The sequence below is a fragment of the Hyaena hyaena genome, unplaced genomic scaffold, assembly GCF_003009895.1.
Source record: "Hyaena hyaena isolate Hyena2069 unplaced genomic scaffold, ASM300989v1 scaffold_219, whole genome shotgun sequence".
NCBI classification, from domain to species: Eukaryota; Metazoa; Chordata; class Mammalia; order Carnivora; family Hyaenidae; genus Hyaena; species Hyaena hyaena.
In genome coordinates this window covers 1854861-1882645 of record NW_024080850.1, presented here as the reverse complement: position 1 = coordinate 1882645, position 27785 = coordinate 1854861, and the positions used below count along the sequence as shown (strand labels likewise).

The following is a 27785-nucleotide window of genomic DNA, read 5'->3' as shown; positions in this document are numbered from 1 at the left end:
AAGGACCTGGGCTGGGGGAGGTCTCAGAGCTGTAGCCAGGAGTGGCAAAGCAAGAGAAGCCTTGGGGGTTGGGGTTGTGTGGGCCCCCAGTGAGCTTGATAAGGGAAAGCCAGGAGGTGACTCCAGGCCCCCCGCCACAGTCCAGGAGGGAAGGGCCTGGGCTGGGGTGCCTCTGCTGAGGGAGAGTGTGGCTGGATTGAGTGGAGTGAGTGACCCTAAGAGCCTGCCTGGGACAGTGGGGAAGGGGTTCAGAGCCCCTCCTTCAGACTGCTCCATTTTCATGTTAATGTCCCATATAGGTGGCGGGGAGAGGGAGTGTGGCCTCAGGGTTAGAGCAGGTCCTTCTGTGGGTGAGAGGGGACAGGGCAGCCATCTACTGTTGCTGCTGCTTCTGAGATACACAGTGCATAGTGGGTGCCTGTTTCCTGTTTGAGGGTAATTCACCTCTGTGAGCACGTGGGGGTATGAATGAGGGGGGAGAGTGGGGTATAGAAAGGCAGATGGCCCAGTCATCCAGTGGTGTACTGCAAGCTCTCTCCATCCGTTCCATGGCATTTCCAAGGGCCACTAAGGAAAAGCAGTGCTTGGGCTGGGCTGGGGGGGGGGGCGCTTTCAGGTGGGGAGTTGGCCTCTTGTGGAGATGGGAGGGCTGGCTGTTGGCTCTGGCACGGGTGTGGCTGCTGTGCAGACTTGTCCCATGCGTTCCTGGTTGCTGCTGCAGCCTCAGGCTTCTTTCCCAGCAGCACCTGTGGGCGGGTGGGTTCTCTCAGGTGAGTGTGGGGAGGGGCCACTCCAGTGCCTTGCGAACAGAAATTCCACCACCCCCACGGAGTAGAGGGCTGCTCCCACCACACACTGGAGTGTGCACTCCTTTAGTCTTTTCCATCAGCCTGGTTATAGGTCCTGTAAGGAGGAAAACTGCTCCATGGCCTTTGCAGTTTCCTCACCTGTGCTGCTTTGGAAGCTTATCAGATCTTGGTGAATTCTTGTATCTGAAATGAATGAGAAGCGAGAGTAGAGTTGATTGCTGGGAAAGTGGGTCTTGGGGCCTCAGTGGCCTGACCCTCTATGGACACCATGGAACTTTCCTTGTGATGAGTGCATGCTGTTTTCCTTGCTTCCTGGAAGAGGCCTGCCTGCTAGTGCCCTGTTTCTCAGCTCCGGACATCAGGATCACCTGTTTGCTGGTAGAGGCTGGTCCAGCCCAGACTATTTCTAATGTCCATGGTTCCTGAGACTTGGAAATGAATTTGATGCACAGCCAGGATTGAGAACGACTGCTTTAGCAGGTGAAGAATCTTTGTTGGTAATAGAATCCAGCAAGTGGTAAGTCCAAATCAACCAGTGTGTTAGGACCTGGGGTGGTCATGAACTGCTTTACTCTAATGGCCCAGTGAGATTGGGTTTACAAAACTAGTTAGGTTGATTCTCTTAGTTACTAGGGTCTTGGAGAAGCACCAGACACAGAAAGGGCTCACTTTTTTTTTTTTTTTTTTATTGTTTATTTGAGAGAGAGAGAGAGAGACAGACAGAACAGGAGGGGGGAGGGGCAGAGAGAGAGAGGGAGACACAATCAGAAGCAGGCTCAGGCTCTGAGCTGTCAGCACAGAGCCTGACATGGGGCTCCAGCTCACGAGCTGTGAGATCATGAGCCAAAGTCGGACGCTTAACCGACTGAGTCACCCAGGCGCCACTGAGACTCACTCTTTTCATGGTCCCTCTTACTTGGTGGCATGGGAGGGACCACAGACCCATATACACTAAGGGGGCAGCTCCTCAGAGGTTCCTTGCCCAGGACTCTTGGTCCTGCTTGACTTTCAGAGTTCACCTGTTCTGGTCTTGTGGTTGCATTCTTGGGCCCTGGTTGGTCTCTCTGTGCCCTGGCAGGGCCTGACATAGTGACATTTGGGATCCTTGTGGCTCCCACATGAGCCCACTGTGGCCCATAGTGGGGGATTGCCGAGACCTGAGCTCTTGTTTTTCTTTCTGACCTCAAGGTCCCTGGGAGAGATTGGTCCCTGAGGTTGCTTTTCTGGATTGTTATCTGAGTAAGGTGTATAAGGGGCCAGGAAACAGAGTGTGTGGGGTGGCTGTGAAGGGGTGTTGGAGGCAGAGCTTCAGGTAAGATCTGGCTAGCCTGGCCCAGCTCCCTTTGCCGGAACAGAACAATGAACTGTCCTGGGGCTTAGTGCATGTCTGTGGGCAGATGGAACATAAGAAAACCCTGCCTGCTCTGGGCAGCTTAGAGAATGAGGTGAGCAAGTCCACTGAGTCTGGTGTGGTTCTGGTTGGTGTCTTGCGTAGGAAGTGCTGTTTTTTTAGGGAAGAAGACCAGTCTGGGCTGCGGCAGTGAAGGAGGGAGGATTAAGTCATGGCTGGTAGTTGAGGAAGCAGCGGGTGGTGTTGGGAGCACAGGCAAGGTGTCCTCCCTCTCTGTTCTTTTCCACCTGTACACATCTTGGTAGGTGGACTCTGAGGTTCTGTCTTGAGAGCAAGTGGTCCTGGGGGTGGGTTCCTGCCTCAGCTCTTTTTCCTCTTCATCCCATCATGCCACAGGACTTCCCTCTAGAAGGTGGCTGATGGTTTCTGTCTGTCAGATGCTACTTCAGCTTTGCCTGAAAACTGGGAGAATTCCTGACCGAATGCTAGGAAAGTGTGGCAGAAGATGGTTGGGCACTCACTTTTGGGCTGTTACCCTATGCTAGCCCTTGTGGGAGGTGCTCCGAATTTAATCCTTGGAACATAACCTGTGCAGTGCCAATCATTTTTATCAATCTTCGCTGTACAAGTGGCTCAGAGAGGGTAAGCAATTATTCTTTTTTTTTTTTTAATTTTTTTTTTAAATGTTTTATTTATTTCTTAGGAGAGAAAGAGAGAGACAGCGTGAGCAGGGGAGGGTCAGAGAGAGAGGGAGTCACAGACTGAAACAGGCTCCAGGCTCTGAGCTGGCAGTCAGCACAGAGCCTGACGCGGGGCTCGAACCCACGAACCGCGAGATCATGACCTAAGCGAAAGTCGGACGCTTAACTGACTAAGCCACCCAGGCGCCCCGGTAAGCAATTATTCTTAAGTCACATAGCTAGGAGGTGGGTAGAGAAGTTCTAAGAGTAAGGTAAGCAAAATCACACACCGGTGACAGCCTTGCACACGTATGTGTGGGCTTCTTCCTCTGAGCAGTGCTTGGAACCGGAGATTTTCATTTTGAGTGGGGTGGCAGGATGGCTGTCTGGGACAAAGCCTGGAGCTGGAGCTGGCTGGTAGACCCTTGTAAACTGGGGAGGGGCCACTACAAGCCTGGCGAGCAGGTCCATCCCCACCTCCCTCCAGGACTCTGTGGGTCATCCTTATTCTTCAAGCCTCAACGCCTTCCCTATTGGCACGTGAAACTTTGGCTTTTGCGAACCACTTCCAGAACAGCCTTGAGGGAGAGGCTCTGGGGGGTCCTGAGAACTCAGAGCTGGGCTCCTTTCCTTCTCTTGGTATTCTCACTCTGTCAGTGAATGAGAGGTGCTTGGGCCAGTGGTGCTGTGTTGTATGACACTGGACAGGGTGGCCTGTCTCTTAGCAGTGTTAGGCTCTTTCTTGGTAGATGGGGTGATCTTGGGGGTAAGGGGAGGGGCCAAGCCATAGCCTCTTCAGGTGCCCTGGGCCACCTCCAGCAGGTGCCTTTCTACCTGCCACTAGGCTCCAGGTGCAGGTGGGTTGAATGCTGGGCTTGGGTTGTTCTTTGGCTGTGGTAGGTGAACCTGAGCGCCAGAGGGGTGCAGGCAGAGGGGAGAGGACTTTTTCCAAAGTCCCACATTCCATGCATGTGTTGACGCTGATAAGGGCAGCAGGGCTGGCTTAGCTGCTTTGGGCAGGAGGGGACTTTGACTTCATGCCCCCAGCAGGCAGCGAGCTTGCACATCCTGCTTCCTGTAGCACCCCTCCCCCCCACCCCACCACCTGTGACCACCTCTGCCTCTGGAGGGCCCACAGCGTGCAAAGGCCCAGCTTGCTCCTGAAGCATTGCCAGCTCTTAGCAAGCAGGCCTCTGGAGGTCTGTTTGGAGTTTGTCAGACCTGCCTTTTGGAGTGTTTGGTGAACAAGTGTGGTTTTGGGAAGAGTGCCTCTCTGTGCCTCATTTTCCTTGCCTGTAAAATGGGTTGTTAGATATATTTGAGCTAATGCATGTCAGCTGTTCTCAGAGTGATTTGCAGACCCCGTGGTTCCCCCAAGACCCTTTTCATAATTCTTAGAAGTTACTGGCCTTTGTCCTGTGCACAGCTGTGGTGGGTGTATGCAGCACCCAGAGCTGTGTTCTCCACTATTGGTGCTCTAGACTGAGACTCGCAGTCTAATGAGTGTCCTGGGGAGGCAGTACCGATGACTGAGTGGTAGATCTAGACCCTGGAGTACACACATGTCTTTTTAATATTACATGTGATGAAATGAGGTGTATTCCATGTGACTACCGTGGAGTACAGCCGCTGTCTCCAGAAACACACTTTGCATTTGCTTGGGCTGAGCTCTGAACTAGCTGCTTTTTCTCATGGAATAATACTGTTTTTTTACTTGAGAGAAGGACTGACAGACAAGGGGTGGTTACTCAGACTTGGAGAATTTGTGCAGATGTTTTCTCAAATGAACAAAGTGAACTTTACCACTTTAAGGAAAACAACTGATGATATTTGTTGCCAGTGCTAGAACCCTTAAGGGAGAATGAGAGTTTTGGAAAACTATCCATCATGGTGAGCCTGACTTAGACTTCACTGATAAGATCAGCGGTGATATTAACACATGGATTTTTTTGGTGTTGTATAATGAAATGTGACATTTGGAAGATCTGATTAACTCAGTGAACCAAATGACTAGTGCTTGGTGTTGCAAAATCCTGCGTGGATGTGAGTGCATTGTAGGCCAATGGATTTTTGCGTAACTGAGTGCGAGATAGTCACAGATACGATTCCCAAGTCTCCATCGCAACTTTTAAGAAACCACTGCCTGTCGAGTTTTAGTGTAATGCCAGTGAAGAATAGCTGTAGTTAGCTGAAAGGATTATTAAAATACTCCTCTCTTCTATCTGTGTGAAGTCACATTTCTTGATAGACTTTAATCAAAACCACATACCCTAATAGACTATGTGTAGAAACAGATATGAGAATCTAGCTACTTCTATTAAGCCAGACGTTAAAGAGATTTAAAACGTAAAACAAATGCCAAATATAAAGCAGTACTACTCTTCTCACTAATTTTTTTTTAAATTTTGGAATTTTTTTTCATAAAAACATTTTTAATGCATTTATGTTAATGTCATGGCATTTATGTTAACAGGTGTTTTTTATTGATATTCTGAATCAATTATTTGGTTTAATTACCAGTTTTTTTTTAAATACAGTAAATTAAGAACAGTAACACTGACTACACTAATGTGTAAACCACATGAAAGTTTTTTTGGTTCTTTGGGAGCCCTCATTTTGAAGAACGTAGACCACAGTTTTGGAACTGCTGACAAGGGAGGGCGCTGGGCAGCCTCTCTCCTTTCTTGTTGCCCCCTCTTCCTGCCGCCTCATCTTCTCTCACATTATTATTTCACTCTTCTCAACACTGCACCTTCCTGACCGGTATTTGCTCACCCAATAAACCTTTATGTGGGCCTGTGCCATGCACAGTGCGGCTGTGGCTGCTGGGCTAGTGGGCCATCGGGTCCCTCACCTTGGGAACCTGCTTGGGGTGGGGTGGGGGAGCCTGGGAGTAGGGCATGGGTGCAGAGGGGGTGCACAGAGGGTAGCAGCTGGGCAGCTAGTGCTGACATCGGGTGCCTGGAGAAATGCAGGGCTGGCTTCGCAGAGGAGGGGCACTCAGGCATGACTGTGGACCAGCCAAGCTGAGAGGTGGGCCAGGTCTGCTCTGGGAAGCACCCTGCAGCCTGGGCTGGAGTGTGGACTTTATCCAGGCATCGGGAATGCATTGAAAGCTTTAAGCAGGGGAGTGACTGGATGAGATCGGTGTTTGAGAAAGATAACTCAGGGTTGATTGGACTCCGAATTGGAGGGGGCAGAGGCTACAGAAGGGAGATGTGTGCTAGACTTTGATATTTTCACTCAGAGTTAACTGCCCTCTTCCCCTCTAGTCCTTGGGAGGGTTCCTGGGATTTCCATCCTGTTGGGTGAGGCACACCTAGCCTCCCGGGTATGGAGGCCCTACTTTATGTTGCTTTCTGTTTAGGACAGAGGGGTACTTTCTGGGCATCTCCAGTGGGATGGAACCCTCTGAAGCCCTTGCTGGCACATTGTTGCCATATTTGCCCAGTGTGTGGTTATTGAATATGGGGTCCTGGGTCAAGTGATGTGAGCAGTGCTCAGCGGGTATCACACAGCTGTAGTTTCTGGCTTCTCCGTGAATCTAGATGGTCTTGTCCAGGGGTGCCTGGGTGGCTCAGTTGGTTGAGGGTCTGAGTCTTGATCTCAGCTCAGGTCTTGACCCTCAGGGTTGTGAGTTCGAAAGGAAGGAAGGAAAGAAAATTCTAGAAGGTCTCTTCCTGCTACCCATTCTTTTGGGACTTCTGCACAGAGCAGGCCAGCTTCCTCAGTGGAGTTGAAGATTATGCTCTAGGTTATTTACAAAAGTGTTAATGGGAGGGTGTACATTACACATGCACACATATAGGTTTAGTGAGCAATACACACCCTTGTTTCCTCCACCCATGTAAGAAGTAGCCCCTGGACGCCCACTTGTGTTGCTCCCCAGTTTATCCCTGCCTCCCTCCAGAAATCACCACTCTTCCGGTTGTGGGTTAACCATTCCCTAGATTTTCTTTGTAGCCTCCCTGGACTTGTCTGGATTCTTGAACAGCGGTTGCCTGGGTTTGCTCTTTGTGCGCTCAGAGCCAAGCACTAATTTCTATTTCGAGATTCACTGAAGTGCTGCGTGTAGCTGTGGTTTCTGTGTTCCTGTCCCCACTTGGAGTGTTCCAAGGTGGCGCTGTCCTACATTTCATCCTTCCTTCTGCCAGTGGGGGTTCGGTGTTTTCAGGGCAAGTTTTTGTTTCCTCTTAAGTAGCCCTGTTTTCACCTCACCCTCGGCTCTACTTCTCCAGGCAGATAAATACTTGTTTCCTTTTTTTTTCTTTTGTCTCTAAACCCAGTTTCTTAATGCTAAACAATCCTTCCAGCACCACCAAGACTCCATTTTAAAAGTAGAGTGACATTCTGTGCATTTATTTCAAGTCTGAGTAGATCTCTCTGTCCGATTCCCTTTCTGAGCTCTTGGCCTCTCCTGTGTCAGACCCGTCAAGACACCTGCTGGACGGGTGAGATCTCTTCTGTAAAGTACCACACCTGGAGGCTTTAAAAATAAGCCTTTGGCATAGGGCCAAAGAGTGTGAGCTTCTCTATAGAAGTTCACCAGTTTTACCCTTAAAAATGCCTTTTTAAAAACTAGTGGGGAGGGCACCGGGGTGGCTCAGTCAGTTAAGCGGCCGGCTTCAGCTCAGGTCATGAACTCATGGTTCATGAGTTCGAGCCCCGTTTTGGGCTCTGTGCTAACAGCTCAGAACCTGATTCAGATTCTGTGTCTCCCTCTTTCCTCCCCTGATTGCACTCTGTCTCTCTCTCTCTCTCTCTCAAAAATAAACAAACATTAAAAAAATGCTTTAAGAAAAAAAAAGCTCTAGTGGGTATCCATGGTGTCTCCACTTGATTTTTTTTTTTTTTTCTTTTTGGATTAAAACAACCTGATCTTTGATCTTTGGCTGAAACTCCTTTCGTCATTTGTTTAAGGCTCTGAGAGTTTGGGGGTTTGATCACATAGGACCCAAGGGGCCTTTACTTTTGCTTAGCGGCTCCCTTTGACCCCCCGCCCCCCCATTCCCAAGGGCTGCAACTACTTTCTTCTTGGCTTCCTCCCTTTGATGCACCCAGCTAGCCACTCCGGGACCTGCTTGGGCCTTGGTGGAAGGTATCCTGTTTGTACCTCACCTGCAGTTCTGAATTTCCTCTTCTTTTGGGCTTGCCTGAGTGGACTTCCTCCTGTCTGTTGAAGTATCAGCTAGATGTGAGGATTAAAAAACGTCATCAGGTTCTTGTTACTTTGGATGGCAGACAACGAGTTTACGCTGGTTTCTAGATTTCTTGTAGCTTCCTGGCAGGTCTGTATAGAGTTCTCTCATCCAAGAAGGATATTCTGTCCTGGATGTGGCCACTCTGTCCTGTCAGTTCTCAGCTCCTTGTCTTGTGATTGTTGTTATTTGTGGTTCAGGGAGGTTATTTCCTGGCTTGCATCTACTTGCTAATCAGGAACAAGACTGGGCCCTGCTTCCCATCCTGAAGGTGTTTGTGCACTGTATTGTGCTCAAGTATATTGTTCGTAGGAAATACGTGCAGTTGTGAATGACAGCTCCGAGGGTTCTTCACAGATGGACTTACTTGTGTAACCAGCATCCAGAATGAGAAACACAACCCCAGAAGCCCCTTGTTGAGTCCTTTGAGTCACCCCCTCTCCTCCCCACTCTCCCCTCATACCTGGATCTGTGCTGCCTGCTTTCCAATTTACGTGAATGGAATCACACCACCTAGTCTCTTTTGGTCAGCAGAGTGCTCAAGAGACTCATGTATGTGCATGTAAATCAAACCATGTGACATCGCCAACAGTCAATATTTTTAACCCATGAAAGGTACATTTGTACATATGAATGTTCAGTCCTGTGCATGGCTAGGCAACTGGCCCTCTACCTTTGGCTACCCGTCTTGTCGGTGTCAGGCTCCTGTGAACAGAGCTGCCGTGCACGCTCTTGCCTGGGATGTGCTGAGCACGTAGTAGAGTTCTGTTGGTGTATGCCTTGGAACACAGGGCTTGCATGTTTTCATCTTGGTTTTATTTCTAAAATAATACCTTTCTCTTTCTCCTCAGGGAATAATTCTTTAGTTTTGCCCGGCCAATTAAAGCCCCATCATTACTGTCTGACTTTGTTTTTGTTTTTGTTTTTTCCTAATTCTTTAGGGTGCCATTTCTGGTGTCATCCTGGCCTGCCATGTCATGAAGCAGGGCAGCACTGCCTCAATGCCAACTTGCCTCAAGAGTTCTGACTAGCCCACAGTGACCATTGGGTCGTTATCAACCACCCTTTCTTGGGAAGGACTCCTCTAGGTTGAGAGGTGGTTCTTCCTCCTTTTTGATCATGAAATATTTTCTTGTCTGATGTGCAGTAGAAGATGTAGGAGTTTGGGTTTGTTTTGTTTGGCTTTAATTCTTTCAGAGTCCTTAGTTGTTATAAGACTTGTTATTATGCCTACTAGGATTGGTTTTGAAATTGTGGAGTGAGCAATGGGGTTGGCAGCTGCTGCTATGTGACTCAGCTGTGTCTTGCTCTGGGGCTCAATTACCTCATCTGAAGGGTGTCCCTGGGCCAGGTGAGATGATGGTGATAGTCTCTTCCAGGGGGGCTGCCCAGGCTTTCCGGGTGACCTTTAGCTCTTTAGTTTCTGCCTGTTTACCACTGTGCTGTCCTAGCTCCTCTCCTCCCTTGAGGCCTCTGCCTACCAGCCAGGCCCAGCAGCCCTTGCCCTCAGCTGTGTCCTGCCTCCATAGATGCCTGGTGACCAGGCTCCTCCTTGCTGCCTCATGTTCCGGGTCCACCGTTTTTATTAATCACTCTCTGGGCTTGTTTATCTAGGAAATAACGTCTTCCCATTGGGAGCTATCGCCTTCCTCTTGACACCCATCGGCTTAGGCTTAGCGTTTACTACTTGGAGAGCATTGGGCTTTCTTGGCAGTAGAAAGCTTAGAACCCACCTCAGCACTTCCCAGACTTGAATGTGCATGTGAGTCCCATGAGGTTCAAATGCAAGTTCTGGTTTTGAAGGCTGAGCAGCAGCATTTCTTGTGAGCCCCTGGTGGTTGCTGCTTGCTCCTTGCCTGGTGGGGATGACAGATGTCCCCCTGCTCTGGTGTCCTGTTGGCCAGTCCACCCCATGGGTGCTCCATGCCTTCAGGCTCCTCCGTCGCTGCCAGTGAGCTTCTCCCCAATAGCTCAGGTCCTTCCCGAAGGGAATGCAGTAGGGACAGAGAGCCTGGAGGTGAGTGTAGCTTTTGTACTAATAATCATAATCTTAAATTGCTCTTTCCTTTCTTTGAGCAGTGCTCACCTGCCTCGCCCAGGTGGCACTTAAGGTCTTGGCCTGGCTTGGTACACTGCCAGACCTGACCCTCCACTGGGAAGCTGTCCTGTGCCTTTTTTGGTGCCAGGTAGCCAGTCGTGTCCGAGCCCCAGAGGAAATCCAGTTGCAGGCTCCCAAGACCATCCTGGCCTTGCTTCTGGTTGGCTTCAAAGCCAGGAGCGATGGGAGGGTTGTAGGCCTGGGGGAAGGAGGGAGAGGACCCAAGGCTGCCCTGGAGAAGCCACGTTTGCAGGCCATAGGGCCTGTGCAGTGTGGAGCTTCCTGCCAGGCCTCTCCTCACACTAGCACTTACTAGCCTTTTCCTCAACGTGTTGTTAACCCAGGAGCTGGCCCACCTCTTAGATGGGAGTGTACGGAGACGAAGGTGGGCAGGGCCCAGGCAGGACTTGGCCTTTACAAGCAGCATGGGGTCCTCAGTAAGGCCCAAAGGGATTTCAGGACAGACTCAGTCCCGCTGAGGTGGGTGCCGCTTGCCTTGCTGTTCAGGGTGAGCTGGTGGGCGGGCAACAGGGCCAGCCTGAGGGGCAGAGAAGGATGCCAACACTGGGTCCCGGATCATCGTGCTACTGATGCACTCAGTGGAACCCAAACGTTTATTTCGTAGAAGCCGTGTTGGAGGGAGTGCTGGGCTCCTGGCATTCGCAGAGCCTGTTGCTTTCCAGGAGGATGGTCTGGGAGAAGAGCCAGGAGCTGCTGGCTGGCATCCAAGTCTGGGCTAGATTACACGGCTGGGCTTGCCCAGAGCACTGAGTCCCACCCATCAGCAGCCCATGCCTGGAGGAGCAGGCCAGAGAGGTCATGGAGGCCACGGGTGTTCCCAGAGAGCAGCATTCGCAGCCTGGGCACCAAAGCAGGCTGTGTGATGGGGGCCCCACCTTGTCGCTTCTAGCCAGAAGCTTCTCACTGGCCTGAGGCAGTAAAGGAGCTGGGCTGACCTTATACACTGAGGTCAAGAGAATGCAGCCCAGCTGAGGCCCTGCTATGATGAGGACGTGGATGGTGGTGGCAGGGGAAGGTGAGGGTGGAGGTGCAGACCAAAATCCCTCCTCCTAGCTCTGCATGGAGGGCGGTGTTCCATATGTGGCACTCTGCCTGGCAATGGGAGGTGCATGCTATCCGTTCGTGGGGGTAAGGACAGTTTGACAGCGGCTCTGGATCAGGCTTTGAGCCCTCATCCTGCCACCTGCTTGCTCTTGTGACTCTGAACAAGTTCCTTAACCCCCAGAACCTTGTCGTCTTATCTGTCCCTGGAGATAGAGATAGATAACTCCTTAGTCTTCCCCACAGGCAGGCTGCTGTCTCCTGGACTGAGGTAGGTTGAGGTGCTCTCTGGGTGGGTGGTGAAGGGGCGAGAGGCTGCCAGTGAAGGGGATGGAAGAGACTTCATGGACAAATACAGAGAAGAGGGGTATGGAGGAGGATTCCAGGCCATGGGGACAGGAGAATGCAGTCCTGGGCTTCTGGTCTGCTGAGCTGGCCTGTGGGTTGGGGGCGGGGCCTTCGTTCTTCTGGATCCTGGGCTGCTTGTACCTTCCAGGTTGTCTCCACCATGCCCTCAAGCTGCTCTCTTGCAGCTTGGGCGGGGCCAGGCCTTCAGGGAAGAGGCACTTGTTAGTACCATACCTGGAGCACCAGGTGACCAGTGCCGGTCTGCTGTGATTAAGGCCAGTGCTGACCTCAGATTCAGGCTTGGGAACAGTAGCCAGTATGTTTGATGCCCTCTCTGACACAGAAGAGCTAAACCCCTGTGGGTATGGAAGCTGCCTTGTTGCTGGCTGTACTTTGCCCAGCAGTGCCCCTCTGCTTGGCACCCTTTGTACCTCCTATCTGGCAGTGGAACTCTGAGCGATGGGCGGCTGAAAGATTCCTGTATCCCTGTTACTTCTGGCCAGGTGTGGTTAAGGAGAAAAGATGGTCTCCTGTTAGGTGCTTTGGGGTGGGCTGGACAGAGCTCCTCCTGTCCTCCAGCATAGCTCCAGGACTCTTGTGAGAAGTCCCAGTTGAGGAAGTGAAGGAGGGCCATCAGTGAGGGAGGTGGGGTGACAAAGTTTCCAGGAGATCTGGGCAAAGAGGCTGGCACAGGGGGAGAAAGCAGGTGGTCCCCCTTTCCCTGTCCTTCGCCTTTCTCTCTAGGGTCCACCCTTCTGGTTGGAAGGGGAGGTGGAGAAGTTTTCTGAAATTGGGAGGCCTTCAGTCAAGGTGCCCACAGTGGTATCTGGAGTGCAGACAGGGGGCTTGTTCCTGCCTCCAGGAGGTCGGGCATTGAGTAGAACAGACAGCATTTTTCTGGGGCATACTGCTCACAGGGGTCAGGAGTGCCAGCTGTGAAACACTCCCTGGGTTTGACCCCTATCTGGGGGCTGGAGATGGGTGTGGATGTGCTCCTCTTTCTCTAGGAGGGACGCAGCACCTGGGGCCAGGCCCCAGGGAGGTGAGGCTGCCTGACCGGTCTCCAGAGGGCACCACACCACTGGAGGTTGAATGACCAGGACAGTTCTTCCCCCCGTGCCCCCTTCTTGAATTTTACATGATCTCTACACCCAGTGTGGGACTTGAATTCATGACCCCAAGATCAAGAGTTGTATGCTCTTCCACCTGAGCCAGGCAGGCATCCCAGACCAGAGCAGTTCTGAATATCCAGGTCTCCTGGAGCTCAGGCTTTGGACACGATGAGTGTCCAGGCTGAGTTGGGACAGTTCCAATCAGATAGGTGGTTGGAATTGTTCTCCTGTGCTCTCTGCTTAACCAAAGATCAGTTTCATTTTAAAACCTCTCATGGCCTCTGAAACGCTAGGCTAGAGCATGCTCTCCTGCTTTTTATAGAGTGCTAGGAAAGGAGGCCTGGAAGTGGCCCTATCCTAGCTTCTCCATGAGCCCTTGAGGCCCTGTAGACTGCCTGGGGTCATGGGCAAGTGGGGCTCCTAATGGGGTGCTACTCCAGCGGTCAGGAGGCCATGGGCCCTGCCTCCTGCCATCCTCATTGGCTTTTTGGCTGGTGTGTGTTTGGTGGGCTGGGGGGAGCGGGGAACAGGGTGGGAAATTTCAGGTCAGTATCCTTGACCTAGGGCTTTGACTATTCACTCACTCTGCCCTCATGAGCTGCTGCTTATGCACCCAGGATGAGTGAATGTTAGCTGGTAGTGGGCTGCTCAGAAGGGCATAATTTTAGAAACATCTTTCCCTCTTTGTTGGAATTTTTTTTTCAATATGAGGTAAACTTTACATATAACAGTGCCCAAATTTCTGGTGATCCCTTGAGTTTTGACCAGTGAGTTCATTAACCTTAACCCAAACTCCTATCAAAATAAAGAGCCACCCTAGGCCCAGAAAGTTTCTCATGCCCCTTCCCAAACAGTGCTCACCTCACCGTCTATCTACAGGCTCTTGTGATTTTGTTTCTACCATGGATTAGTTCTGCCTGTTCTACGACTTGATTTAAATGGGATTTTGCAGTCTGTACTTTTTTTTATGTAAGGTTTCCTTCACTCAACATCATGATTTTGAGATTTATGTGTATTCATACATCAATTCTGCTTTTTTCTTTTTTGGGGGATTTTAAAAGTAGTATACTTATTTCAAATTTTGAATATTACAGAAATGAATATACAGAAACTATAGTTTCCCTGTACTTCCACCCCCCCCCCCCACCTCCCTGAGATAATCTTGTTTATTGATTGGGTGTTTATGCCCCCCAAGATGTTTCTTTCCACTGGATGGCATTGCCTGGTTGGGCCTTTCATGCCTTGGCTGAGGAGGGTGGACAGTAAAGAGCAGCAGACAGGTGCAAGGGAGCTCCCTGTGGCTCAGCTCTATTGGCCTGACCTTCCCTTAGTTGGATGTGTGTTTTAAAAGTCTAGGATATCTGGGCTCTGGCCTTGCCTTCACTGTGTGTACGTGTGGATTGCTGTTGGCTTTTCTGTGGCAGGGACTTGGAGGGGAAGGAAAGAAAATGTTACAGCCCAAGTAGGTAGGTGGGTGTTGACCATTTTGTAAACAAGGACCTGGGAAAGGTAATCCAGGTGTTAACAGCCAGGTCTGTCCGTACATTACCACCCCCACCCCACCCCCAGCTTTTGTGTTCATAAGAAGGAAGGAGGCAGAGCTGGCCTTCCCCCAGGGACTGTGTTTCTCCTGCCCTTCCCTGCTGGGGTCAGCCTAGCCGGGGACTCTCCACCCCATACCCCATACCCCCAACCCTCACCAGGTCCAGATCTCAGCCTCAGAGTCCCTGACTATCCCACTGCCCCAGATCCTGGGCTTTCTATGGCCACTGCTCTGGCAGGCAACGGTTTGAGCTGGGCGTGGATCCTTGGGGCTGATAGGCACGCTGCCTGGGCCTGCTGCCAGGGGGCTGCTGGGTGCCAGGAGCTGGTGCCAGGCAGTATCCTCATCCCAGCCTGCAGGCTTCTGCCAGGGCTGAGCACCAGCCCCTGTACCCAGTGGGGTGTTGCACTGCCAGCTTGCTGGGCCAGCCCCACAGCCACATTTCTAGTTACTTGGCAACCCCTTCCCCCCCCACCCCGGGCTGTGTTTTCTCCGTCTTAGGCTCTTGCTGCTTGCACACCCTATGTTGAGCAGTAGGGCAGAGAACTCTATTGTTGCTGTTTTGCTGGGAAGAAAAGAAGAAATGCCTTGCGAGGGTCCTGGCCCTGCAGAAGGGGGACCCGCCCTTCACAGACATAGTGGCGGCCCACATTTGGCCCAGCCTGGGATGGGAGGCAGGTAGGGTGGCATTGTGCTGGCTGTGAATTCCCAGCAGGCAGTTCCACTGGGCCCCCACCCGGTGGAGGGTGCAGCGAAGTCTGCTCAGTACTGTGGGCAGTTTGGGCTCAAGAGGAGGCCTGTTTGACCCAGCCTGGGAGGCCTTGGTCAGTCACTGTGCCTTCTAGGGGCTGTGAAGTGGCTGGCAGGGCTGGAGCAGAGGGTACCTGTGGAGGCCCCCAAGTTCTGTTCTGTTGCCTGCTCTCTGCCTGGATTTCTGTAGTTCGACTGATCTCCGACAAGGGCAAGTAGTCTCTAGTTGCAGGGCCTGGCACACGGTGAAGCGGAGGCCACTGTGTGGATGCCCCAGCAGGCCTTGGGTTGCCCTGAGATCTGGTGGGGAGCAGGCACTGGCTGGTTGTATGGTGGGTGTCTGGTTGGCTTGAACACATTGCTGTGGCTCCCTGTCCCACCTGCTCTCACCAGCGCCCAGGTGGTCTCCGCTCCCTTCCCAAGGGCCTGACAGCCAGGCACTCTACTCTGTGCTGGCCATCTCTGGTAACACCTGGCAGGGGAGCCTGAACTCTTTACACAGGCAAGGGGCCTGGGCTGCCTTCATTAAATGTAGATGCTCTCAGGTCTCTGGACCGACGGAGCTGGTTCTGCTGCCCTCTGGGCCATGGGTGGGATCCTGGACCAATCATTCCCCCCTCTCCACTTCCCCCACACCCCTGAGCCACCCCATGAGAGGGGAGCTGTGCTAAGGGCCAGAGAGAGACAGCTGGCAGGCTGGAGCTGAGGCCTCCCAGCCACCCCGCACCCCGGGTCTGGTCACATTCCTGAGGGACCTGCTGAGCCTCCCTGGCCCTGGGGGTGGGGGAAGGGCAGGCAGGGATGGGCCTAGGGCTGCTGCAGGCCTCCACCCCCACCCCTGGCTCCATTCCAAGGGAGCCCAGACCTGCCTGAGTTGGGTGCAAAAAGCTAGAATCTCAGGATTCCCCCTCCCTCGGGACCTGCAGTTCTGGGGGGTGGGGTGGGCAGCAGGAGCCCCTCCACATCTGGCTGCTGCTACCAGCTGCTTTGGCGGGCTGGTATTGAAAGGCCTGGCCTGCAGAAACTCCTGCAAGGGGAGGCCATGTGGTCCGGCTGGGCTGGGCAGGAGGGGGCTGGGCCCTCTGGGCAGGGAGGGGGGGTGGCTGCGAGGGCAGCTCAGGAAGGGAAGGAGGCAGGAGAGCCAGAAGCGGTTGAGACTGGTTCTTATAAATAGCCCATTGCACTAGGGCCTCCAATTTTGACCTTTTGTTATGTAAATGTGGCCAGCCTGGGAAGGGCCTTGCCCAGACCTTCTGCCACCAAGCCTGCCTGCCAGGAATTATGGAATTCTGCGCCTGCCACCAGCTCCCTGACAGGCCTTGGTGGCCTCTTGGAGTACCCTAAATCTCTTGAGTGGGAGGAGGGTGGAGCCCTGGTCTTCAGACCTGTGACCTTCCCTGCCACCGGGCCTGACAGTCAGGCACTATGGCCACTGTCCCCTGCCTGATTACTCCTCGTGTCCCACCCAGAGAGACCCCAGACCTTCCTGGGAGTGAGGGCTCCAGGGCCACCACGTGCCTTCTCCTTCGCTGTCCCTCCTTCCCTCCCTTGCTGATTTGTATCTGGGTGACCCTGTCCATCTTCTCTTCCCTAGGTGACCAGGCATTGATGCACCCCCAGGGAGGCCACGCGCTCAAGGAGGCCACCCCCACTGGCTGCTGCTCACATGGTTTCTGGGCCCCTGGCACTCCGGTAGGCTGGGGACAGGGAATTGGCAGGATGGAGGGAGGGGGAGGCGTGAGGGAAGGCTTTCTGGGCTGCCCACACAGCCCTGCAGTTCCCAGCCTGGTCCTTTGTGTGTGTGCAGTGCTGGGTAGCTTGGAGGGGAGGTTGGGGCCCACTGCTCTCAGCCTGCAGAGGAGGGGCTGCTGTGGCTCACGGGCTCTTGGAGGACAGGGCCTCCTACCACTGGCCTGCCCCTTGCTCCAGGCATCCTGGGTGCTGATGGGGCTGACCACATTTCCCTGAGCTTGGGTGTCCCTGCCAGTGTGGAAGGTGTGCTTTGAGCTCTTTGTCCCTGCCTGACTGGCCGAGGAGCAGGGAGTGACAGAGGGTAGATTCCCTCGGGACCTGGGCTCTAGCCTTTGAACCCCAGCTGAACAGTCTTAAACGGCTGGGTTGCCTGAGCCAGTGCTTCCTGCCTCCTATTGGGCCCTGGGTGCTAGCTTGTGGCAGTGTCTACCAATGTATGTTAGGGGTAAGTTCCGAGGCCGCATTTGGGCTGTGCCTCTGTCAGAGCAGGTGTGGGGTAACTGGGAGTGGAAAGTGTTTGTGTTGTTACAGAAAGGCAACATGGGTGTGATCCCTCCAGGCTCTGCCCTAAGGGAGACAACTGGGTTGGGTACACTGGTAGAAACAAGGATGTCCAGTCCTGGGTAGGGTGAGGCTCCCAGCAGTCAGTTACTTTTGGATACATGAAAGCACACTTGTCAGCTGCCTAGCACAGAGTTGGCTGTGTGAGGGGCCAGAGGGAGCATGGAGCCACACCTTGTGCCTTGGGTCCTGCTGCTCATTTGGGTGGGTGCCTGGTTGGAGCACCCCTGCTCCCAGAGACCTATGTATATGCTCTTGCAAAGCCCAACTGCAGGGTTCCCGTGGAGGTCAGAGGTTTCTGTGTGTTTATTACTTAAGGACATCAGTGTCTGTGCCAGACTGGCAAGGCCAGCTGCCTGCCTTTCCCAGGGCCCCATTGGTGCCAGGGGCTTGGCCAGGCCACCCTCTCTGCTCAGCGTCTAGAGACCCAGGCTAGGATGCTCAGGGCCCTCCTGGGATGGGAGCAGGCACTGGCAAGGGACTGTGGCTGGGCTGCAGTGGCTGAAGATAGGAATGTGATGTTGGCAAACCAGAAAATTTGGGAATCCACTAGGGTGGTTTGAGAGGCACTCAGGGGAGAGCAGAGGTCACAGGTGGAGGCTGCATAGGAAAGAGAACCTTTATTTGACAATTGGGAGATTTAACCTGAAAATCTCAATTTCTAGTTTGTCCTAAAAACTGGGAAGCTACATACATGCCTATGTGGGAAGTGAGCCTGTCCTGGAGCTTCTGCTCACCTCATTCCCTACTGCTTCCCAGTACTTTGCGGTCCCCTGCTGGTCATTTTTGAGTCCCCTGTGGACATGTGGTTGACTTGAGTGTGAAGACGGTACCCTGGGTTGTGGAACCAAATTCACATTCCATTTTCTCTCTTTAGCATCACGTGATCTTCATTGTCTTCTGCTTCTGTTTTCTCATCAGTGCAATGGGGCCAATGCCAGTGTCCTTTTTCAGGCAGGGTGAGCCCCCATGGGTAGAGTGAGCCCCTGCCCAGGTCCTGCACCCGATGAGGCCCCCTGAACACCACTGCAGTCCCACCCTGTTTCTGAGCCCTTGGATGAGCCTCCCAGGTGGCTAATGCCCACATGTGTTCTTGCCCATAGGTGGTACGCGTGGGCAGGGCGAGGGGACATGGGGCCCGACATGGAGCTGCCCAGCCACTCCAAGCAGCTCTTGCTGCAGTTGAACCAGCAGAGGACAAAGGGCTTTCTGTGTGATGTCATCATCATGGTGGAGAACTCCATTTTCCGGGCCCACAAGAATGTCCTGGCTGCCAGCAGCATCTACTTCAAGTCTCTGGTCTTGCATGATAACCTCATCAACCTGGACACGGACATGGTCAGCTCCACGGTGTTCCAGCAGATCCTGGACTTCATCTACACAGGCAAGCTGCTGCCCAGCGACCAGCCGGCCGAGCCCAACTTCAGCACTCTCCTCACTGCCGCCAGCTACCTCCAGCTGCCCGAGTTGGCAGCCCTCTGCCGCCGTAAACTCAAGCGAGCCGGCAAGCCCTTTGGCTCCGGACGAGTGGGTGCCACTGGCATGGGGAGGCCTCCCCGGAGCCAGCGGCTGTCCACAGCATCTGTCATCCAGGCACGATATCCGGGGATTGTGGATGGACGCAAGGGGGCCCACACCCCCCAGGAGCTACCCCAGGCCAAAGGCTCAGATGACGAGCTCTTCCTCGGAGGCTCCAGCCAGGAGGGTGTGCATGGCCTGAGCCGGGCCATCTGTCCCGCTAGCGGGGAGGCTGGCCTGGGCAGCTGCAGCACCAATGGGAGCAGTGGGGGCTGCGAGCAGGAGCTGGGCCTAGACCTGTCCAAGAAGAGCCCTCCCCTGCCTCCTGCCACTCCTGGTCCCCCCCTCACCCCCGATGACCCGGCCCAGCTGAGCGACAGTCAGCACGGCTCACCCCTCTCAGCCTCTGCCCCTCCTGTTGCCAACAGTGCCTCTTATGCTGAGCTGGGGGGCACCCCCAATGAGCCCATGGATCTGGAGGGGTCTGAGGACAACCACCTGAGTCTGCTGGAAGGGCCCGGCGGGCAGCCGCGGAAGAGCCTGCGGCACTCAGCCCGCAAGAAGGAATGGAGCAAGAAGGAGCCTATGGTGGGGTCCCCCTTTGAGAGGAGGGAAGCAGGGCCCAAGGGCCCCTGCCCAGGGGAAGAGGCTGAGGGGCTAGCGGACAGGGTTCCCAATGGCATCCTGGCCAGCAGCGTTGGGGGGGGTGGCCCCAGTGGGCCCTACGTGGAGCCCCCATACCCCTGCAAGGAGGAGGAGGAGAATGGCAAGGATGGAAGTGAAGACAGTGGGCAGAGTGGGAGCGAGGGGGGCAGCGGTCACACCAGCACCCACTACATGTACCGGCAGGAGGGCTACGAGACGGTGTCCTACGGGGACAACCTGTACGTGTGCATCCCCTGCGCCAAAGGCTTCCCCAGCTCTGAGCAGCTCAACGCCCACGTGGAGACGCACACGGAAGAGGAGCTGTTCATCAAGGAAGAGGGTGCTTATGAGACGGGCAGTGGGGGTGCTGAGGAGGAGGCTGAGGACCTGTCGGCGCCCAGCGCGGCCTATGCGACCGAGCCCCGGCCCTTCAAGTGCTCCGTCTGCGAGAAGACCTACAAGGACCCGGCCACGCTGCGACAGCACGAGAAGACGCACTGGCTGACTCGGCCCTTCCCCTGCAACATCTGCGGCAAAATGTTCACCCAGCGCGGCACCATGACACGCCACATGCGGAGCCACCTGGGCCTGAAGCCCTTTGCCTGCGACGAGTGTGGCATGCGCTTCACCCGCCAGTACCGCCTCACCGAGCACATGCGCGTGCACTCGGGCGAGAAGCCCTATGAGTGCCAGCTCTGCGGGGGCAAGTTCACCCAGCAGCGCAACCTCATCAGCCACTTGCGCATGCACACTTCCCCCTCCTAGAAGCCAAAGACCCTTCTCCCCGGCCCGAGGGTGCCCTCTGCAGACTCGCCTTCGGGAGCCAACGGAAGGAAGGAAGAAAGAAGCACGGAGGCCGGGCGGGAGGGGCCAGGACCCCCAGGTCCCGAAGGGGTGGCTCCTGGTGCGCCTCCAGCCAGCCCCCCCACACCCAGAGCTTTAATGGACAGTCTGTACCAAGGGAAGAGAGAGGAGGGAAGCCGATGGGCCCAAGCTCCGCATGCGCATTGCTGGTGTGCAGTCTACCTCCCAATTCCGCCCAGGCCTCAGGCTCCCTGAGAGGGCCACTACAGGGCCTGTGGGAGTGGGTCATGGGGGTCTCGCTGGGACCTGGCCCCTTTCCAGCAAGCCAGGTCAGAGCAGGGGGCCTGGGGGTGGGGGCCTCCTGCTGGGAGAGGAGCAGGGCTGCCCTGAGGCCAGGGGCGGTGTCTGTGTGCGTGCACGAGTGCTTGTCTGGCTCTTTGGGGAGCGGTGCTGGAGGGGAGGAGACAGAGCCCTCCTTCCTGGAGCCAGGGGCCACTGCTCACTGGCACTGGGACAGTCAGGGGGCCCCCCACCGCCTACCTCTCCACAGCTAAAGAGCCCTCTGGGCCTAGGTGGTTGTTATTCCTACTGATCTGTTCCTTTTTTCTTTTTGAATTTTGTTTTTTAAACCAAAACCAACAAGAGTTTATTTTCCTCCCGGCCCCTTGGGGCTGAGCCTGGGTCTGCAGACTGAATGTACAGGGGCAGCTGCCCCTCATGCCCCCCGCCCCGGCCGAGGGGCGCCCACCCCTCCAGGCCCCAGAAGCCCTTCTTGGCCAAAGGCTTCCCTGGGCCCCGAGCCCCGCCTCGGCTGCCTCAGGAGAGAGAGTGATTTTCCTATAGTTTCTGAGGAATATTCTTTGTTTAGAGGTACTTCTTTTTTATTAAGAGAAAAACCAGTGTAACGTTTATGTGAATGTTTGAACTGGAAGGTCTGGGATTTGTGGGGGGAGGGGGGAGGCTGGACTCAATGCCAGAGCCGTCGGTACTCTTCTTTTTCATTTTCTGTGTGTGTGTGTGTGTGTGTGTGTGTGTGTGTGTGTCTGTGTGCCTGCGTGTGCATGTGTGTGTGTAGCGTGTTCGGTGCAGTGCGTGTGGACCGATATTGCGCTTTCCTTCCTTCCTTCCCAATCAAGGTGGAGAGACTTCTGACCTTTTGCTACCTCTTGAATTCACGAGAACAGTACGTTGGTGACTGGCAGTTGAGGCCGTGACACTTGTTTTCCTCCTGTTAGTGCGCACAGGAAGACACACGTTTGAGTGAGCCAGGCTCTTCCTGGCCCGGGTGGCCCTCCTGGGCCCCCCACCCCAGTGCTCTTAGAGGGGAGCTCCTGCAGCTGCACAGTCAGCTCACATGTGTCTTTCCCCCCGAGAGCATACCGCTGGCTGTGTCCACCCTGCAGGTGTTCAGAGTGTGTTGTGAGCGTCAGGGAGCCTTCGTGTGCTTCTGATCTGGGCCTGGGTGAGGGGGGTGAGTGCTCCAGCCCCATAGGAGATCGGGGCCTGGAACCAACCCCCTGCCGCTCCCTGCCAGGGCCAGGATGAGGTGGAAGTGAGCCCCCCCCGTCCTGTCCCCTGGGCCTGCAAGAGCTGGGGCTTAGGAGAGCAGCAGCCCTGCCCAGCCAGTGCAGAGGCGTGAGGAGGCACTGGACAAAGTGATGTATACCCCCACCCTGGGGAACAGAGAGAAGGGACCTGCCCTTCTTTGGCACCTTCTCTGAGCAGTCCCGTCTTGCTCTGGCAAGAGGCTGGCTGCCACCCATTGGCTCAGCCCTGTCTGGAGTCCCACCCCTCACCCCTCACCTTCGGGTTTCTCTGCCAGTCTCAGGACCCTTCCATGGGCTGGGAGTCAGGCTCACAAGGCCAGACCAAGGTCGCTGTGGTTGGCCCCACTGTCCTCAGCTGACTGGAGCCACAGGGCTGGGCCAGCAGCTTTATCTTCATTTTGCTTCATGCTTTTCTTTTTTTTCCTTTCTACTTTTAAGTTCAGACCAAAAAATTCCGGAGTCATCCTTTACCCTCACCCTCCAGCTGAAACAGCCTGAGTTCAGGGACCCAAATGGTGAAGGGCGTGTTTTGCAAGTGAGGGCTCCTGGCTGAGCCCATCTCATGGTGCCCCCAGCCCCAAGCTGGATCTTCTTCCCTATGGGTGGGAAACAGAACACTGGACCCAGGGTCTCGTGTTGCTGCAAGTCAGGTGAGGAGGCAGGGTCCTTTCCAGGCCCCTCTGCCTTCCCGACCCCACCCCACTCCGTCAGCACTTAAGCCACACGACACAAAGTCTGTACCACACGGGAGTTGTACGTGGAATTGTACACGCGCCTGGCCTGTGTGTGGCCTCTTGGGCCGTGGGCAGCCACATCCATGAGGTGACCCGTGGGAGTAGGTAATTCATTTGCAGAGCTTCAGGGACTGGGCGCAAAGGCCCCTCACTCAACGACGTTTGTGCGACATAGTATTGTACCCACCTGAGTATTGTATCGAGACTTTTCTGTATTTTAACAAGAAAGCAAAACACTAGTTTCCTATTTAAGATTTTAAGGGTTTGTGGGGCGGGGTGGGACTAACACAACACTTGGTTTTGTTTTCTTTTTCCTTTGATTTCATGTGGAGTGTGTGCTTGCGATTGTGTGCGTGGAAATGTGTTAAGAGCCTCACAAGGAAATTAGGCCGTTGGAGGCCAAGGGCGGCTTACAGTTCTCTGCTTTAGTCACTTAATTCCTGAATGTTTCGGAGAAACAGGAAACAGAAAATAGCAGATGTCATGTAGGAAAGAGAGGATAAACAAACAAACAAACAAAAAAAAAAAAAGAAAAAAAAAGCTCATACCCAAATTCACAAAACCTATTTTTTAAACCAAAGCACATTTTGAATGAGTATGGAACCTCAATGGGCTCAGAAAAAAAGATACTAATATATTTATCTCATTGTTTACATAAACTTTTACAGTTTCAGACCTCAGCAGCTGTAAGGCCAGTCCCAGTGAATCCCCACCTTCCACTGGAGGCCCTTCTGAGTTGACTCACGGGCAGAGGGGCAGGCCTGGAGGCCCCCCCTGGATTCACCTGAGCCCTCCTCCCCAGCCCTGGGGCCTCTCAAAGCCCAGCTGGCACCAAAGAGCTTGGGCCGGTGCTGACTGGCCCCCAGGCCTCCTGGCCAGACCTCAGAGGTCCTGGTCAGCTGGCACAGCAGGGGGTAGCCATCAGCTATGGCCACAGGACCCGAGTCTGGGCTTGGGCCCCGGGATGGAGGGCCCCCCACTCTGCCCGTGACCCTTGTGGTGGGTTGATGTGAGGGTCCCTCCCAAGCCAAAAAGCCGGGACCTTTGCACAGCTCTGTTGACTCCAGTGGGTCCCCACCCCCCAGAGGACACCCCCACCCCTGGCAGTGGGGGTGTGCTTCCTGGGCTGGTCCTTACCAACACAGACGGTGCAAACACTCTGAACAGTGTTGTTTTTGTATCAATATGTTTGTGCAGTGATGAATGTATTTATTTCTCAGACTTGGGGCGAGCGAGCGGCTGGCTCCGCCACCGCTCGCTCCCGCCAGACCGAGCCATCGCAAGGGCTCCTCCAGGATTGCAAAAAAGGTAAAAAAAGAAAAGATGAACCTTTAAGCAAATAAGAATCTCAGAGACTCGCAGCATAGCCATACACCTCAGCCTGTGAAATGAACAATTTGGACCCAGACTGACTTGGAACCTCACGCAACCGTGTGTGTGTATTTCTCGTTCGTCACCACTCGGGGGCGCTGGGCTGCCCTGTCATGCCCCCACCCCCACCCCGTCAGTATTCACTGGACTGGGCCGCGTGCAGGAGTGCGATCTGGGCCGAGCTGGCTGGGCAGGCAGACCCTACCGCCCTCCCCACAGCCGTCCTGAGTGGGGGAGGCCTGGGCAGCCAGGAGGGCAGGGCTCAGGGAAGAGGGGGCTGCATCCGTCCGCCCCCTTAGCTTGGGGGACGAAAGAGGCACCGGGCCTCCAGAGAACATACCAGGGATCTCAGCCCTGCTGTACCCCTCAAAGGGACCAAGGCCCTTGCTCTTCGCCAGAGTCACGTTGGGGCAGATGTTACTGAACCTGTGAACTGACTCCAGGAGTGCTAGGATGGAGAGGGAACTACTCAGAGCCTCAGTGTGACATTCCAGATCAGGGGGTGGAGGTGCGCTGTGGGAATGGAGGCTGCCCAGGCCCCTCTTCCTAGGACCCCTCTCCCCCGCCAGCTTCAGTCACCCACTTTAAGTTTTCTACCGGGAACCCCTCCCCCTACCTCACCTTGCTATTTATTGCTGTAATTTATTGACCTCAAAAATGCTGCATAACAGACCTCACTTGGGGCAGGGAGGATCCCCAGGGCTCCCCCCCCTCCACTTGGTGGGGCCCCGTGGGGCCAGGTGCTGAGGGGAGCCTCTCTGTATCCCACCCATCACTTGTTTTCCCCCTTCCCCCCTTGGGGGACCCCAGGTTGGGCACCTGCCCATTCGCAAATACCTCGAGGGGGAGGGGGAGGGATGGGGTTATAGCCGTTTTGTTTAATCGGAAGCGGGATCACGTCCTACTCTATTCCCTTCCCAGAAGAGGGAGGGACACCGTGATCGCACTCCTGTACTGGCCACCGCCGCTGTCCGTCTTCACATTGAGTTCACTTCCTTTGAGAGTTTGGATAAATTCAGGTCAGAGCTGCAGGTACGCAGCCCACAAGTGTCATAGAAAAAGCAATTCACCGACGACTGATCTCTCCATTCAGAAGCGTGCAGTCTTAATGTACAGTGATGAGAAACTGTTATTTTATGATCTTTTCATTAAAAGCTTGATTGAAAACTACCTTGTGTGGGGCCTCTGTGTTTTGTGGCCATCCTCTCCTGCTAAATAACACACTGCTTTCCTTTCTATGTCCGGCACTTCCAGGAGCTAGGATGGACCATCTGCCATTATTGTCCTAAGGACTGGTTTCAGGTGAAAAGGCCCCAGGGGCTGGAACCTAATAGCCATATGTGTACATCCCGGGCTTGGGCTGTGGGCCGGGAAACCACCACCCTATAGGGTCAACACCCTTTTGGGCAGTGTTGGCCCCAGTTAGCCTAAGGCAGTTTGGGAAACAGTGGGTATGTAGATAGGAACAGGGACCTGGTGGCCTGGATGAGGGGAGGTCTGGCTCCGGCTCAGGACCCCCTGTTGGAGCAGCAGAGTCCGGCTGGGGCCAGACAAGCGCTCTCTACTGAGGACTGCTCCTGCGTCCTGCTTAGGGTAAAGTGGGGAGGAAGGGAAATCTTAATTTTCCAGGGGCAGGGACAGTAGTTCCGGTTCTCTGGTGGATTATCCCTCCCAGCTACCAGAGGGGAATTCCAGGATGAGTGAAGATCCAGTAGGAAGATCAGGGATGGGGCCAGGAAGGTGGTCAACCAGCTTAGACCCCTGCTGTGGACTTCAGATGTCCAAGGGGCTCCAGGACAACAGCAGATGACCTGGGACCCCAGAACTCCAAAAGAATATGGACATTGCTGCTCTAAACCAGAGAAAGCTCCGTTGAATTATTTTTACTTATTCTTTTAAATGTGTTTTTTACGGGGCACCTGGGTGGCTTAGTCGGTTAAGCGTCCGACTTTCGCTTAGGTCATGATCTCACGGTTCGTGGGTTCGAGCCCCGCGTCGGGCTCTGTGCTGACTGCCAGCTCAGAGCCTGGAGCCTGCTTCGTATTCTGTGTCTCCCTCTCTCTCTGACCCTCCCCTGCTCATGCTGTTTCTCTCTCTTTCTCTGTCTCCTAGAAATAAATAAAACATGTTAAAAAATTAAAAAATGTTTTTTACATTTGTTTTTGATGGTTTTTTTTTTTTTAATGTTTTATTTATTTCTAGGAGAGAGAGAGACAGCGTGAGCAGGGGAGGGTCAGAGAGAGAGGGAGTCACAGAATACGAAGCAGGCTCCAGGCTCTGAGCTGGCAGTCAGCACAGAGCCCGACGCGGGGCCCGAACCCACGAACTGTGAGATCATGACCTAAGCAAAAGTCGGATGCTTAACTGACTAAGCCACCCAGGCGCCCCTGTTTTTGATGTTTATACCCAATGTAGGGCTCGAATTTTATCCTGAGATCAAGAGTTGAATGTTCTACCGACTGAGCCAGCCAGGCACCAACTGTTCAATTCTCTTAAAATTCATGGGGTGCCTGGGTAGCTCAGTTGGTCAAGTGCCAACTCTTGATCTCGGCTCAGGTCATGATCTCGTAGTTTGTGGGTTCAAGCCCCGCATGCGACTCTGCTCTGATGGCATAGAGCCTGCTTGAGTTCTGTGTCTTCTCTTGCCCCTCCCTAGCTTGTGCATGTGCATGCTCTCTCTCTAAATAAATAAACTTTATTAAAAACATTTTTTTAGGGGTGCTTGGGTGGCTCAGTTGGTTAAGCGTCTGACTTCGGTTCAGGTCATGATCTTACGGTTCGTGGGTTCAAGCCCTGCATCGGGCTCTGTACTGACAGCTAGCTCAGAGCCTGGGGCCTGTTTCAGATTTTGTATCTCCCTCTCTCTCTGACCCTCCCCTGCTCACGCTGTCTCTCTCTCTCTCTCAGAAATAAATTTTAAAAAAACATTAAAAAAAATTTTTTAATCTCTATTTTTGAGACAGAGAGTACGAGTTGGGGAGGAACAGAGAGAGAGGAAGATAGAATCGGAAGCAGGCTCCAGGCTCTGAGCTGTCAGCACAGAACCCACTTGGGACTTGAACTCACGAGTGGTAAGATCATGACCTGAGTTGAAGTAGGATGCTTAGCCAGCTGAGCCACCCAGGTGCCCCATAAATAAAATAATTTTTTTGTTTTATTGAATCAATAACTGAACATAGTTGAGATGATCAAAAGGTTCTTTAAGAGGCTTAACACGGGTGCCTGGGCTGGCTCAGTTGGAAGAGTATGTGACTCATGATCTTAGACTTGTGAGTTTGAGCCCCATGTTGGGTGTAGAGATTACTAAAAAAAAAGAAAAAGGCTTAAAACAAACAAAAAATAGTCTTTTGTTCCCTTAAGCTATCGCAATGTATGCAGACCCTTACTTTTAATTTGTAGCATTGCCTATGCATTTATCTCCACATTTCTAAATAGTAGGCTTATACTGCTGTCTTAACTCATCCTTTTCAGAGTTGGGACTTATAGATGGGGATTCTAGTTCAGTTTAATGCATGTATACCCTCTTCCTTTGCCCTTAAATTCCCCCGATAGTTAAGTTTAATCTAGGGGTTGGCAAACTTCTGTAAAACAGCCAGATAGTAACTATTTTAGGCTTTGTGGGCCATATAGTTTCTACAGTGACTTCTCAACCCTGCTGTCACTGCAAAGCTCCCACTAACAACATAAGCAGGTGGGCATGACTAAGTTCCATTTAACTTCATTTAAAAGAACTGGTGTTGGGGCGCCTGGGTAGCTTAGTCGGTTAAGCGTCCGACTTTCGCTTAGGTCATGATCTTGCGGTTCGTGGGTTCGGGCCCCGCGTCGGGCTCTGTGCTGACTGCCAGCTCAGAGCCTGGAGCCTGTTTCAGTCTGTGACTCCCTCTCTCTCTGACCCTCCCCTG

At 53.7% G+C, this 27785-nt stretch overlaps 1 protein-coding gene across 2 annotated transcripts in view; it reads left to right on the top strand.

The window, feature by feature from the left end:
- Positions 1-25053, top strand: part of HIC2 (HIC ZBTB transcriptional repressor 2) — a 28874-nt gene extending 3821 nt beyond the window's left edge. The window contains exons 1-3 of one of the 2 annotated variants that reach the window (XM_039242891.1): positions 944-1326; positions 16546-16643; positions 18368-25053. In XM_039242891.1, the coding sequence (XP_039098822.1) occupies positions 16618-16643; positions 18368-20192 (1851 nt within the window). In that variant the 5' untranslated portion in view covers positions 944-1326; positions 16546-16617 and the 3' untranslated portion in view covers positions 20193-25053. Of the gene's footprint in view, positions 1-943; positions 1327-16545; positions 16644-18367 lie in introns of those variants that run through there. The other variant, XM_039242890.1, reaches the window with a different exon arrangement.
- Positions 25054-27785: the final 2732 nt, after the last annotated feature.